Genomic DNA, 15,511 nt, shown 5'->3' with positions numbered 1-15,511 from the left:
TTACTTAATCGAAACTAAATCTAAAATTTCCTTTCATCCATCTGACGTAGAGATCTATTTCATAAGATACTCCAATTTCATGCTGAATAATTAGTATAATGACTGGATGAATTAAAAAAAAAAATCACAAAACAATTTTTTTTTTTTTACCTGAATCGGCCTGGGTCCCTTCCACATTTTGAGATACGTTTTCTTCGGCAGTGCTACAACCATTGACGTTTCCAAACGTAATCCGTGCATTTAAGACATGAAACAAGGGAATTTCTAACAAAATAAAAGCTCTTATAAATAAACTTTATGAGAATAACAATAGTTATTTATTTACTGAGTACTTATTATGCTAGTGCTGTGCCAAGCACTTTTTAGAAATATAATTTCATCTAATCCTAATAAGCCTCCCCAATATATAGATGGGAAAACAGACCCAGAGACTTAAGTTTCACTTAAGGTTTGACACTAAAACAATGACTGTGTCATATTTTTATGCCTTTTTACATCTGAAAGCCAAGAATCATGACATTTCTTTAAATCATATTAAACCAGAGGATAATTCTGACCGCCTCTATTATGTCTATTATATGATATTAATACTTTGTGCTTAAAGTGCTCCGATTCTTAGAAGCACGTTCTTCCCCCAACAAAAACAGGCAGAACCTACAAGTGTTCCTGAGGCGTATGTAACAGTACCTATTTTGACAGGAAATCCAGGCGGGAATTCTAATTTGATGAAATCTCTCAATCTTGCAAAATGAGCACTAGTTCGAGCCATCAGGTCAATGATGGGAATGACCTGTTCCACGAGAGAGAGGGGAAACTCTTCACACATCCATAGCGTTGCTTTAAACCTGCAGGATTCAACCGAGAGAAGACTGAGGCCATCTCTACCGGGTGGGAAAAGGAGATTACCGTTAACGCAGTAGGCTAGACAACACCAGCCTACCTACTCCACACTCTGCCCAGTGATCTCCTAATTCAGGGCTATTGGGGGTCTATAACCACAATGAATTCAGCTCCCCCTGAAACCTGGCAATCGGGGAAAATGACCTGCATTACAGCTTCCCACTGCAGCAGCCTTAATTGACGGCAAACAAGGTGACATCGATAGCTGGTGGGAACCATTTCATCTGATCAGCTGAAGCTCGCTGACAGTTAAAAAAAATAATAACAAGGAATTCCTACATCCAATCTATATTCTATTTGGAAAATGGCTAATAAGATGGGCAATCCACCATTAAGTATCATGGCATAAAGTAATTTAAAAATTATTTTTTTTAAAAAAAGGGGCAGAGGAATGGCCAAACGTAACACCACAAAACAGCACAACTTCTGGAACAACCCATGAGCTGAAAACGGCGGCTGACTCTCTCTTACTTCTGTGTTCTAATCGTCAGCTCTTTCGGCCTTCCGATGTCCCTGTCTTTCAGATCAAACTCTTCGTTGAAGTACTCGTCAGGCGTGATGGCTGTCGGGTTGTTTGCGGTGGCACATTCCGTGGTGAGGTCCTGCCGAGTCAGAAATGCCAAGTGACACTCACAAGTGGAGGCCTAGCGCACTCGGTCTCAGAGGAGGACATGTTAACCAGCTACGGGGCAGGAAGTTCTAGTCATTAACTTATTTTTATTAAGTGACTGCACAGAGCAAGAAAATCTACAAGTGTCACCAAACTCCACGGCAAGTCTAATGGAGTTCTCCACTTTAAAATATTTCTCCGCTCTCCTTCACATTTTTATCTCCCGATTACAGAAAAGAGAGAAAGAAATATCTAAAAGTACAAGAGATTTGGAAGACTTAGAGTTCTAGCTCTGTCACTGTCTAGCTTTGACAATGAAAAGGTAATTGCATTTTTCTGACCCTCAGGGACACCCATTGTATCAATTTCATACAGTTATTGTGAAGATCCAGTAAGAAAATGTTTGCTAAGGTGCTCTGTTACTATATAAAGTCATGAGTCCTTTTTAAGTTCCATTTTTATAGAGAGGCCCTTCGTTTATAACAGATGAGAAAGAAAGCACCTGATTTCTATCATCACTACCCCTCACTCATCTAACTCTCTTCCAAAATCCCCAATTCCAGCTTGGGAGCACTCTTTGACCTTTTCACAGAGAGTGGCCTGCTCTGGAGCCAGGAATTGCCATCACAAGCACGGGAAGTCATTTCCTGTCCTTAAACTGCACTGAAAGCTCATTGCTTCAACTTACCCCTTGAGCACCAAACTGGTGTTCCACAGTCCCCAGCAAAGATTCCAGTGGGTTCCTGTCCGCTACAGAGGATGGAAAAGTTTAGTGTCTATTATTACATCTTACTTGTGGCTATAAAAAAAAAAAATCTTGATCATATTTTGAAGTTTCTGATCTATGCTATCAGCATTAGGGAATCCATTTATAGACTGGCTGATAAAATCATCCGCAATAACCCAAAGGTGATTTACCCTTTATATACTACGCTTTTTGTGAGAATCTCTAAACCAGATGAACAGTTATAAGGATTAAAGGAGAACAGTGGAAAGAGTCTGGTCTTCGGAATGAGCCAGCTCTGGCTGCCAGTCCCACCCTGGCCAGGCACTCCCCAGGGGTTCTGTCAAACTGCAGTAACAGTAGTGGTGGTGGTGACCACACGCTCACCACATACTGCAGGCACCATTCTGCAAGTTCACATGTCATAGATCACCTAACTCTCTCAACAGCTCTGAGGAAGGTCCAGTATCACCTCCTTTTCACTGCTGAGGAAACTGAGGCACGGAGGGCAGGTAACTTCACAAGGCCACAGAGCCTGTGGCTGGGCTGGGGCATGCCAACCACATACTGGCAATGTTTTGGCTCAGAGCCCAAGTTCTGTCCAAATCTTTGATTGTGATAGTTTGGACTACATGACTCATTCCAATGATAAATAGTCTCCAATATCCTTATCTATTTTCTTCGGCCAAATCCAACAATTGTTCTTCATAACATATAAAACATAAACAAGCCCTCAAGAATGGCTTTAATTACAGCCGACGCCAACTCGGGGGGAACACCTCCAAGAATGAGTCAGACTAAGGAAATTTTTATAAAAAAGAAGTGAAGATTAGCACATCTTGATCGCATTAACCCCAAACTTAACTGAGCCAACAAAGGCTCTCTCTAGGCTCATTAAAAAAAAAAAAAAAAGGAAGTGGGAGGGCGACGGTGATTACCTTTATATCTCTTTTTCTCCTCCTCGGTCAGATGTTCTGTGCGTATTCTAGTGATCACACTCACATTGTTTACTGTGTAAACCTTGAGAGATGTGTGCAAAAGAAAACAGTGACACAGGGAATCAAAACTCAGAAAATAAGCATTTAGCAAGAGCAAGAATGCTGAAGCCAAAAAAAAAAAAAAAAAAAAAATCCAGCAAAATAAAAATGAGAAATGGTTAACGATCATTAGGATCCTTCAGAGAAAAACATACAAACTATCAACTTAGAAATGCATCATCAACAGTTACTTTCCATATCTGACAGTTTTAATGCTGAGGAGTTGACAGGGACAGGCTGCATCTTCCTACTGGCCCTGCTTGTGGCTAAACAATCGCGAACAAATGTTCTGCAATGTACGTTTCCCACCTGGACTTCTGTACTGTACCCGAACCTGTATCACGCCCTGCTACTGACTTGTGGTAATCTTATAATGGTATTGACTTAGATGGCCATCTGCTGGGCAGAAGGAAAAGGGATGAACGCAAGGTTCTCTAGACCTATCAGATTTAGAGAAAACGAGCAAGTCACTATTTAAAAGGTACAGCATGCATTGACCAAAAATTATGTAGCTGCCAGAGTAAATGCTCTTTCTCAAGGTTGACTACAGAATACGGTGGTCTGGAAGATCAAATGTAACAGTTAACGGGGAGTTAACTGTACATGCCCTAAGTGGATTCCCTGCCTTCGAAGCTGGGGAAAACACACTCAGCACTAGAACGACTGTTTCTAAATGCATCTTGCTGAGCGTGGCGTAAAGCTGTCTCTGCGCACTCAGAGGCCACCAGAGGACCCTGCAGCACCTGGCTCGATCGCTGCAAGCCATCAATCCCTGCAGCACTGCGGGACCAAGGCAAGGCCACGTAATAGAGCTTTTCCAGCTGACAAAATGCCAGATGACTGAATAGACAGTCGTCTCCCACTATTATTAATACCAACTATTTTAAATTTGTGGATGTCATGTTAAATGAGCTAGGAGCCTGCCGGCTGCAATTAGCCTGATTTGAAAAAAATAGAGACTCAAAAGCTACTATGCAATATTTGAACAAACATGTTAAGTCTAATCCTTCCTCTATTTTCTTTCTTTCATTTTTTTTTTTTTTTTAAATTAAAGTCATTCCCACTGGCACAACTGGTACCCGTACTCATTTCTCTATGCTGTTTCTCTTTGGCATAGCTAGAGACCTCCTCGGGACGTGCCATCCTATTTTCTCCAAGTCAAGTAAGATAAAATAAAAAGTCCAAGTGAGAGACACATAGACAGTACTGATTCCCCAGAGCATCTTCATGGCACAGGTGCATGAAAAAATCGGAACAGACTCCTCGTTTGCATAGAAGCTAAATAGCTATATTAAATCTTATTTTAAGAGTTTCCTTTTACCTTTGCTTCGTAACCATTAACAACTTCTGCTTTATCTGTCCTCCAGCCCCAGAATCCGGATTTAGTTCTGATAAAAAGTGAACACCACAAATTTCTACATGTACAATATGCCATTGAGATTCATTCCTGCAGCCTTTAGTTTCCTTCCCCCAGCTTAAGTTAGTGAAGGACACTTGGAAACCATGGTCCTGTTGTCCACAAAAGGATGCTATCAATGACAGATGGCTTAAACATCGCCCGCCCCCCTCCCGCAGTTATTAATCAATTGGCCTCACCCTGGGCATAGAAAGCCTCCCTTCTTGGCTTCTTGACAAAAACAGCCAGCATAGAGGACAAAGGTGGTGACATTTATTGGACAGCTGTCCTAAGGAAGTGAATGAAGATGACCAGTGTCTGAGGGCTCGCCACAAGGTGGTATCTGGGTCAGAGCATTTATCTGGGTCATCTTATCTGCGGGCACAGACGTCAGTGCGCTATCTCCATAAGCAGCTGCATCTCAGTCAAGGAATCCTTGGAACAATGAGGCCCAGACCATCCCGCTCCTCGGAAGAGAGCAGGTAGTCCAGGAACTCGGCACTCTGGCGAGCTGCTTGGAGAAGCCATTAATGCCTGTGCAATGGCTTGTGCGTCACATGTATTGTCGGGTTTGGTGCAGCAGGGAGAAGGGGAGAAAGGGTGTGAGAAGCAGTTTTTCAGCCAGGCTGTTGAGCCCGGCTCTGTGGAACTGCTTTGAGAGTAGCCCCGCACTCCAGCAGCAGCTGCAGCATTGAGACTGTGCCCCCAAACCCAGTTCGGCAACTCAACGTTCTCCTGAAAAAAATGTATCTAAGAATCAAAAGCAGTCAAGAGGCTCTGATCCTTTTCCAAAGCAGCTTGCCCTGGGAAACACTACCCCTCCTAGGGGACCCCCGACCAGCCCTGCCCTTTGTCTAGGACATCACATCCTAGCTCCGCTTGGCCCTGTGCAGGGCAACAGCCTGCCCTCGGCTCTGACCCCTGAATGAAGTGGGATGTCACGCAGTGAAGCTCAGGAAGTGGCAGCAGGTTAGCTGTGTCACAAAGAACATACGTGGTTATTTGCATTTTGTGTCTCCGAACCGTTTTTGCCTTTCTTCTAATGGGATTTGGTAAATGAAATTAGTCCAGATGGGGTATAATGAGTTTATATATGGATTTTAGCCCCTTGGAAAAGGAGGGCTTTCGATTTTCCTACCAGGTGTCTATAATGAGCACAGCATGCCCCATGGAGGGAAACAGAGGGAATCCTAAAGAGATTGCATCAAATGCTAGCTGTCTCCAACGTACACCTCGGAGACAGAAAGCCGCCGGGGCCGGGGACCACACTCAACGGATTAATAAACCAGTCTCCTGTCAGCCGTCAGTACGTGAAAATCAAGATATGCCTTTTCATTCAAACCTCGGTTCCTTGTTTGCTTAAGTCACTTGGCATGTTGGCCCAGGAAATCACTGTTTTCTGCCACAGAGTCTAATGAGGGACTAACGGAGGGCTGCGTCTGCCCCACCTCGTTCTTCACGCACGCTGAGACGGAGCTGCGCTTTTCTCCCCAGCAACCCGCGAGCTCCTCGCTCGGCTGCCCCTGCTCTAGGGGCAATCCTGCCTTCTGCTCCCCTTTGCATTCCCACTCGCTGACAGCACTTTAGTTATTAAACTCAGCGCCTACACCCTGTTTTCAGACCAAGATCGCAAGGACTCCTTGGCTCTTGACTAACTCTGCATGCAGAAGCATCTAGAGGTGACAGAACACCCAGCTCCCCGTCTTGCGCCATTTTTACCTCTGTCTCCACTGAGACCACCACACCAAAGGCCACTCAGCAGGCACCGTGTCTTGGTGGCTGCTACGTAATGTGGAGAAAGGCTCTGGAGGTGGCAAGGAGGGAATGTTCTATTTGAGATGGGCAGAGCATAATTTTTCAAAGAAAAAAATCCAAACTTGCAACCAGAGAGTATATATTGAAGGCCGAAAATTCATCGGGGGAGGGTATCAATTTGTAAACATCAAGCTCCAAGTAACACATGAGAAGGCATGGACAAAAGTGACTGTCATGAAACAAGACAGCCACACCTTCCGAATTCAATCAAATGTACACTCACGCCTCTGGTTAGAAATAGACATGCTCACTTTTCGTACTAGCAAACCTCATACTCAAGAGTGGCCCCAATCCTGCCTCGATGCACAAGCTCACTGAGCGCACACTGAATTCTGAGCACTGTAAAAAAAGCAGCTGTCTTCCAGAGATTCTCTCTCAGCAACACACTGTCAGTTGCACAAGGAGAATTAGCTCCAACAGCTTGAAAAGCTTGTACCCATGCCGATACAAAACATGCCCCAGCCCTCAGCACAAATGGAACGTGCTATCATTTCCCATCTATGCTCCGTGGGGCAGCAGCCAGTGACAGTCACATTCTCTTCATAAATTATACTTAATGACAAACAATGACTCTAGCAACTCTGCTACTGAACTAAATAGGGAACAATGTCTCTTCTTAAGACATCATAGAGTCACAGGCTTCAGAGACTTCAGCTCCGGGTTCACTTCTTTTTTTCTTTCAGCTAAGGAAACAGAAAACCAGAGAGGTTAGGCCACTTGCCCAAAGTTGCACAGCTCTTTAGGAGCCCTGCTGATGGCGTTCAGTTCTTCCAACTCTCATCTCTACCAATAGGCAGTGGCAGGGAGGGCAGCCTCCTCTATCTTCCGGCCTCACAATCAGAGCCCTAAGCTGAAGGTGCCCTCACCGTCTGCAGAGGCTGAAGCCTGAAGATGTCTTTCCAGGACCCTCCCAGGTAAAGCCAGTCAGTCCCTGAGCTTTGCTAACCCTGGCAGACCACAGAGACTGGCAAAAGAGGACTGACCCTGCCCCAGGGCATGCAATGCTCCTATCGAAGCAGCAGTGGCACCTGGACGCCACACCAGGCTGGACATTCTGGGGTTTTTTTTTATTCTGCTAGAAACAGACACCCTCATTCCACAGCTCGGTCTAAACTAGAACAGCGCACTTAACAAGTGTTATGCTTGATTGAACAGAAATCTTTCAGTTTTATTAACCAGTTTTATATTGGAAACAAAGAAGAAAAGAAAAAGAAAATGTGAGGACAGTTAGTATATTCACTGAGAGAACAGAAAGCCTAAATCTAGGATAATAGTGACATTTTGGCTCAGGTTACGCTACTTTGCTTACGGAGAGCTGGATGTGACATCCTAGGCAAACACTGGAAGGGCTCTTGCGGACCCCCTCAGGTCAGCGTGTTCCAGAGCAGAAACACTCAGACAAACAGCTCTGACAGCCTCCGCTTCCTTTCACCCAGGGGCCCTCCACATCCTGTGACCCAGAGGACGAGAACCAGTGACGGTGTTCTCATCCGGATCAACCCAGGCACAGACCTCCCTAGAGAATTATTCTCATAGAGTCTGGAACAGAACGGAACGCCCCCCCCAGACTCTTGCTCTAAGCTAGTAAGTCTCACAGTTGGGAAAAAGAACCACATTTAACTATATGGTGAGTGTGACTTTGACTAATATCAGTACCTTCAACACTGGGTCAATTCTAGCTTCCAGAGATGCAAAGCTCCATGGTTTGGGACTAGGGAGTGTTATGGGTCCACAAATAGCCAGACAAAAATAAGATTCAAGTAAAATCCACTAGAGAGGGGTCATAAAGGAACATGAAGACATTTCTCCGAGACTTAACCCATGTGCTATAAAAGTGACAGGCAACGTAGAATGACAGCTACGGTTTCTATTTGGTTAGAGGAGAGATCAATCTTAAAACCCACGAGTATTTGTTGTGTCATGTTAGAAAAGTCCTGATCCATCCGTCATTTGCAATTAATGCAATACATGTCACTAAAGATGGCAGCACGGGGATTAGACATTAAAATTCAGAGTCTAAATTCGTACCTTTCAAAGGCAATATTTTTAGTATCGAGGCTGGTGTTAATGACTGGGCTTGTGAGCCGCCGCTCAACTTCCCTGCTTTTTGGCTTCATCAAGTCCAGGGTGAGGCGCTCCATCTCTTGGGAAAGGTCAAAGTGTTCGGTGGTCACGACTTTGTCATCGTGGTTGACTTCCATCAACTCCGCCCAGTTGTCTGTTAATGGAAACAAGGGCATAACTAAACACAAAACAAGGAGGATGCAAAACAAGGAAGCCTCACATGTGCAAATGCATCATGTCACATTTTTCCTCCCAGGTGTTATGTGATAAATGCTAAAATGTATTGATTACTGATTACCTAGCTGCACCGAGATTATCTGGCCAGCTTTCCACAATTCACAGGAGGCTCTGAGCCATCTTCCCCAAAGATGCAAAATGTCTGATAATTCGCATTTTTTATTAGCAACACATTTCATCTATGGCCTTTATGCAATACATTATTACATAATTAATATAATTTATGCACGCACAACACTGGGTGGGCAATGCCTTTCTCACCCTCCATTAGGAGGGCCACGCCTGATGATGGCGGGAATACACAGACCACCACAGAAGGCTTGTGCTCAAAGGCTCAGGAAAGTCACGTGTCACAAGGGTAACATGTTGGGCAGTAAAGGACACATGCAGGAGAACTAGCCAGAGCTGAATAATTAATAAGAATAACCAAGAAGGCTGGGCACGGTGGCTCACGCCTGTAATCCTAGCACTCTGGGAGGCCGAGGTGGGCGGATCGTTTGAGCTCAGGAGTTCGAGACCAGCCTGAGCAAGAGCGAGACCCCACCTCTACTAAAAAAATAGAAAGAGGCCGGGCGCGGTGGCTCACGCCTGTAATCCTAGCACTCTGGGAGGCCGAGGTGGGCGGATCGTTTGAGCTCAGGAGTTCGAGACCAGCCTGAGCAAGAGCGAGACCCCACCTCTACTAAAAATAGAAAGAAATTATATGGACAGCTAAAAATATATATAGAAAAAATTAGCCGGGCATGGTGGCGCATGCCTGTAGTCCCAGCTACTCGGGAGGCTGAGACAGGAGGATCGCTTGAGCTCAGGAGTTTGAGGTTGCTGTGAGCTAGGCTGACGCCACGGCACTCACTCTAGCCTGGGCAACAGAGTGAGACTCTGTCTCAAAAAAAAAAAAAAAAAATAGAAAGAAATTATATGGACAGCTAAAAATATATATAGAAAAAATTAGCCGGGCATGGTGGTGCATGCCTGTAGTCCCAGCTACTCGGGAGGCTGAGACAGGAGGATCGCTTGAGCTCAGGAGTTTGAGGTTGCTGTGAGCTAGGCTGACGCCATGGCACTCACTCTAGCCTGGGCAACAGAGTGAGACTCTGTCTCAAAAAAAAAAAAAAAAAGAATAACCAAGGGAAAAAAAAACATGCCCCAGAAAGGATCAAGCAGAAAAGCCACATGAACGTGAACACGTATTGATGGTTAAAAATCACCCTGTAATTTAGCTGGAGCAGTGATTACTAGAACAAAATTGCTCACCTTCTCCCTTAAATATAAAACTACGCCTCCCTCTTATCCAGCTCATGTTTTCAAATCCCAGCAATGTGATATCGACTCGCAGTTTGGCACCGCTTTTCCAAATGCGACAGACGTCATTCGGGCATATTCTGGAAACCAAGGGCACTGGAGGAGAGAAGCAAACTACTGAGAAAACCCAAGGGCCACGCGCAGCACCCGGGCCTGGAAATCAAGACGCTGACTTTAGTAAAAGGAGGGGACTGGCAAGATGGTGACTGTCAAATCATAATAGAATTGGACTTCTTGGTGCCACACTTATCATACAGGAAGTCACTCTTAAAAAATAAAAATGGGCCATCTATTCCATTTGTCGGAGTAAACTCTACAACAGATTTCCCAAGGGCATTCTCAATCCCCAAATGAACCCCACTTATCGACCCCCACCAGCGCTAGAGAGCACGTCCATCTGGCCCTCCTCATTCACATGTGCTGCTCTCGCCATATGGCTCTGGCCTACCATATTGTCACATCCGCCATGCGGGATATCAAATGTCTAAAATAATGCCACTTCTTAACAAAACCTAAAGTTAGAGTGATTATTTGCATTAGGAAAGAACTCCTTAGTTCCTCGGAACAATCTGAAGTTCTCTTGTTTTATATGCTTTTTACTTCGTTTAAATGTTTCCTTACAAATATGACTTCTTGCCTGAAAGGGAAGTCTGGAAATGGACATGGCTGAAACCCCAGGAGTTAGGAATTAACTCATCTACAAGAAATAAAAGTAGAACATCTATGCAAACACTCTGTTAGTCAATTGCCTTACATAATACTTTGCAGAAATACATCCATTTGGTACAAAAAAAACAAGCTATTCCAATATTCACCTCTTCTCCTTTAGAAACAAATTTAAAAGAATTAAGCTAAACCACATAAGGAAGTGCGTAAATTACGGTAAATCTACTTACTAAAATTCCAGCAATTTAAAGTCACATTTTAAAAATTAATAATATGGATGTCATCTATAAGCAATGAAAGGAGAAAAGAAAACTGTCCATATACTATATTTATCGATGCTTAGGAGAAAAAGTCCCATGCATGGGGGGTGAAGACTAGAAGAAAAACACCCAAAGCATTAACAGTAATTGGATTTAAATGGGACTATCTTTCCTTATTCTTCTCTATGCATTTGCTAGATTAAAAAAAAAAAATACATGTAACTTTTATAAAGGAAAAATAAACTTACACTCAGGCTAAGTAAATTTAGAAAGAGAAAGAAACTACAAAGCCCACAGCCACTCACCCCAGCTGGTGAACTCCCATTTCATCTGCACATAGAAATCTGGAGCCTAAAGGGCAGACAAAGGTTTAAAATAGATTACTCTTGGCACTATTAACTAAACACAAACACAGCGAGGGTTAATAGGGTTTTTTTTTATAAAAAACAAAACAAAACCCGGGCTTAAAAAAATTAAGGGAGAACAGAGAAAACAAGAAGAAATTAAAATGTAAGCCCATTACTTACTCTGTATTCAGGCTGTTATTTTACTTTGATATAAAACATATCTCGACAGTTAAGAAAGTTAAGAGAAAGCCACGATCTCGGAGGGGGCCAAAACCTGGTTTGGGGTGCAGTCAGGTTCCTGCCAGTAACAGAAAGACGAGCGTGGGAGGACGGCCTTAAGCACTGCCACGCAATGTGGGCAACAGCCTATTCTAAGCAAGAGAAAGGAATGTCAAGTCCATCTATTCTACAAGGAACTTTACTGTAAAAGGCTGTATATTTATCGGACTACGCCGTGAAACCCAAAGAGACTGCTGGACATCACTTCCCCAGGATGTTGCCTTTCCCTCCAGTTAACAGAAAATTTTGCCCGACTCTCTCTTAAACTTGTAGAATTTGGCTTTTTGAAGTTTTATACCATCAGAGCAGCCCTGTTTAGGATTATTTTCTTACCTACTGTGAATTCTTATGGAAAGTTATTTTTTTTTTAACCCTTTTTGTTTGGTTTTTCTTTGATAGTCTCTCAACAATAGAAGGTTCTTAAAGATTAAGAAAGCCAACAGTTATCATCCAAGAAGAGAAATGCTAGAAATTCCAGGTGTTTTCCTGTTCCCTAACACCCACACCTTCGCCATGGTTTGTACAGAAGCACAGGGCAGGAAGGCCAAGAATCTACCCTGGAATAAAACCAGCCAGGATCCCAATGATGGGCAGAGACAACCTCTAAGAGCTAGCTGATAAGAAAGGCTGACACCTGTTACAAGGAGACACAGCTGAAAGCCAAGACTTCAACAACAGCCTCTGGTGCTATGGGCTGTCTATTGCTTCATGCAGAGAATACAATTCAATGCAGTCCACTGACGTGGATCAATACGTGTTAAAAAAAAATCCTTTACACTGAATTTTTTAAATGAAGGGTGACCCCATGTTAAATAAGTCATTTTCTGATTTGTCAAAGGGCAAATGATGTAGTTCCTCCTGCAGTCAGTTAGATGACAAATCCATATGATCTCTGCACGCTCATAAATACACACCTATTTTTAAAACAATGCATACAACTAGTGCATGTTTCATGGGAGATTTCGTTGTGGTATATGGGAAATGAATAACTTAGGCACGATTTAGCTTAAGTACCGTAGAAATTGTTTTTAAAAGAGTGCTCAGATAATGAGCAATGATTGTCTTACTTATAACAAAGTTGTTCCTTTTCTGATAGAGTTATTGATTTTTTTCAATAAATAAAGGCAATGGATTAAAAGTTGCAAAATACTAACGGCTAGAAGTGACAAGGTTGGCAAGGATAAGCTGCACACAGACCTCTGAGCCTCAACAGATCCTGAAAATCCCTGTATGGTCACGGATGCTTAGCACAACTTCCTCAAGATTACCTATGCTTAGCTTTTAGGAAAACAGGCACCTAGATAAATGGTGTTTGATGTCTATTTTCCTTAACTTATATATTTTAAATAGCACTTAAAAGGGTAAGCCCAGTAACCCAGAAACATAATCTGCGGAAGACCCCACACTTCAACAATTGGAAAGGCAAAGCATAATGCGACTTGGTACTCGATATATCGTATTCACTATTCACAAAATTCTTTAGGAAGGCACGCAAGGCTGTCACGCTATGTCTCCAGTTATTGTGTTGGCATTTAGCTGAAACTATGGCATGGTCACATTTTTATGGATACCTCGAGAATTTTCTGGAGCAGCTCAGGGACTCCCTCCAGGGCCATGGATGTGTTGTGGTAGTCTCGATGTTGAAGAACCGTGTACACCATCTCGGGATCGCCGGTGCTCACGGCCTCGTGTAAAACTAGAAAACAAAAGGGTGACATTTAATCACTTTCGGACAAATTCCAAAGCCAGTCTGAGAAGTATCTATATAAATCAAACACCAAAATTTTCTTCAAAGCAGGAGATAGGCTGTAGCCCAACCTTATCATTTGCGAACATGACTTCTGATTCCTAGCTCTTAACTAAGTAAAGAAAAGAAAACAGGGCCTTCTTAGTATCTTGATCGTACCCCCCACCACCCTCCCCCTCCCCATTCTCACCACTGGTTCTGAAACCCCCCCGACAGTGTTTGAGAGAGCTGGCTTTAACCCTACGATGACACAACCGTGATTACGCATGGATCTGGTAGGCAGGGCTTGTGCTAGGAGTATCCCTGCTCAGTCAACACAAAATTATTCTGATCAACAGTAAGAGAACTTGCAAAAAAAGTGAAATGTCAGGATTTCACAAGAAGAAGCTACTTCTAAGTATAATTTCTTTTTGATTTTTGCCTATCCTGATGGATTCACTAGAGTGACCGCCATATTCCTCAAAAGAAAACTGGCCTCCATGCTCACATATGGTGGAAGAAGTTTGCACCAAGAGCCGTTCCTGGATGAAGAGTCGCTCTCTCTATCAAGGGCTCTGGCCCAGGACACAACTGGGGCCACTGTGTTGCAGATCAACAGCATCCTCCCTGGCTCTCATTTGCTCATCCCAGCCCCTAATCCCAAGAGAGGAAGAGTCTTAAAAAGATGACTCTTGAGGAAAATGATGATTGAGACTGGCCTTAATTCAGAAAGAGAAACCAAAATGAATGATTTTCAATTATTTAAAAGTATACTTGCCTGTCCATCCCTGGCGATTTTCTTTTGTCACATCTGCTTTATGTCGGAGCAAGACTCGAGCAGATTCCAAATGTCCCAAAGAAACAGCAAGATGCAGTAACGTTCGACCTCGTGGGTCCTGAGCCTCCACATTCTGTGAAGTAAACACTGGCATTTATACAACTGGATATGTTATATTAAAATGTAGAAATGTGTTTGAGGCATATATAAAGTATAAAAAATAGAAAACGGTATTCGCACATTAATTACAGCATCATAGGCCAAAAAGGTATGTTTGCATTTAGGCATGGTTGAAATATGAATCTAGGCACCATAAGTAAAGATGATAGTTATTCAGTTCCTTTCTTCTGTAAAGTTAAGTGCCTAATAAATAAATGTTGGCAACAGGCCTCAGATCATCCAGCACAACTTTAAGCTCTCAACAGCACTCAGATTAACTCTAAATAAGGCCAAGGCTTCCATGAAATGCAATCAGCCTATAAAATAGAACATGGAGGATTTCTCAAGGACATATCAGCATTCAAGTCTAGAACAGGAAGTGCAGGACTTTAATCAAAACTGAAAGTACAGAGGATAATTTGGGTCAGAATAAAATTACATTCTCTGGCTGGATTCCCACCAAAACACCACTCTTATTGTGTATTGAGTTCCAAGTGCCCTGAAGTGGCACAGAAATCCAGCAGCCTCTGCGGGTCCTACAGACAAGGAGCGTGATCTGCCAGGCATGTATGTGGATATATTTATAGAGAAATGTACAAACACACACGTTATTTCAGTCCACCCCGCTCCGGGGTTTTCTTCCCCGTGCTAGACAAGCACATTTGGCTTTCATCCCTTCATTCCTATCCTGCCACTCTGGCCCTCCTTTCGGCACCCGCATCGGGGCTGCAGAGCCACGCAGCAGTTTTTCTGGTGCGAGCTAAGTCCCGATGACTGGGTAGTGCCTGCAAAACATGGCTCTGAACGTTCTCTCAAGGACACAGTAAACTGCCGTGGGACTTTTGGAATGTAAAACCTTTTTTAATACGTCTTAGAAAACGTGCTTTATCTTGATTTGAGATGCTAGTTGTCCTGGCACTAACTGCAGTCTCCAAAGAGATACAGAACGTGCCACTTAGGAGGGACGGTAAAGCAGGACTGTGGGCAAACAACCACAATCCTACAGCTATTAAACCTCCTTGCTTTGCTAAAATCATATCATGGCTATTACACAGTGAAGATAAGAACTGTTCTCAAGGAATAATAGAAGTGGCTGAAGGCATTCTGCTATCTGAACATGAGTCCTCCTGGACCAATCCTAGGCCTCAGTGTCCTCCCAGGTGCTGAAATACCATCATGTCCCCTGGAATGTGGTCCACACCACCTCCCAT

General features: G+C 43.4%; 1 protein-coding gene across 1 annotated transcript in view; it reads right to left on the bottom strand.

Moving 5' to 3' along the window:
• The window catches only part of ANKRD13A (ankyrin repeat domain 13A), a 30,256-nt gene that overhangs the window by 6,168 nt on the left and 8,577 nt on the right, over positions 1-15,511 (bottom strand). Inside the window, exons 2-12 of the mRNA XM_069496738.1 lie at positions 14,142-14,274; positions 13,209-13,333; positions 11,317-11,362; positions 10,038-10,181; positions 8,511-8,700; positions 4,593-4,659; positions 3,173-3,254; positions 2,199-2,260; positions 1,372-1,502; positions 688-845; positions 151-264 (exon numbers count right to left, since the gene is read on the bottom strand). Coding sequence (XP_069352839.1) covers positions 151-264; positions 688-845; positions 1,372-1,502; positions 2,199-2,260; positions 3,173-3,254; positions 4,593-4,659; positions 8,511-8,700; positions 10,038-10,181; positions 11,317-11,362; positions 13,209-13,333; positions 14,142-14,274 — 1,252 coding nt within the window. The remainder of the gene's footprint in view (positions 1-150; positions 265-687; positions 846-1,371; positions 1,503-2,198; positions 2,261-3,172; positions 3,255-4,592; positions 4,660-8,510; positions 8,701-10,037; positions 10,182-11,316; positions 11,363-13,208; positions 13,334-14,141; positions 14,275-15,511) is intronic.

The sequence above is a fragment of the Eulemur rufifrons genome, chromosome 21, assembly GCF_041146395.1.
Source record: "Eulemur rufifrons isolate Redbay chromosome 21, OSU_ERuf_1, whole genome shotgun sequence".
In the NCBI taxonomy this organism is placed as follows: domain Eukaryota; kingdom Metazoa; phylum Chordata; class Mammalia; order Primates; family Lemuridae; genus Eulemur; species Eulemur rufifrons.
This window is presented reverse-complemented; position numbering and strand designations above follow the sequence as displayed.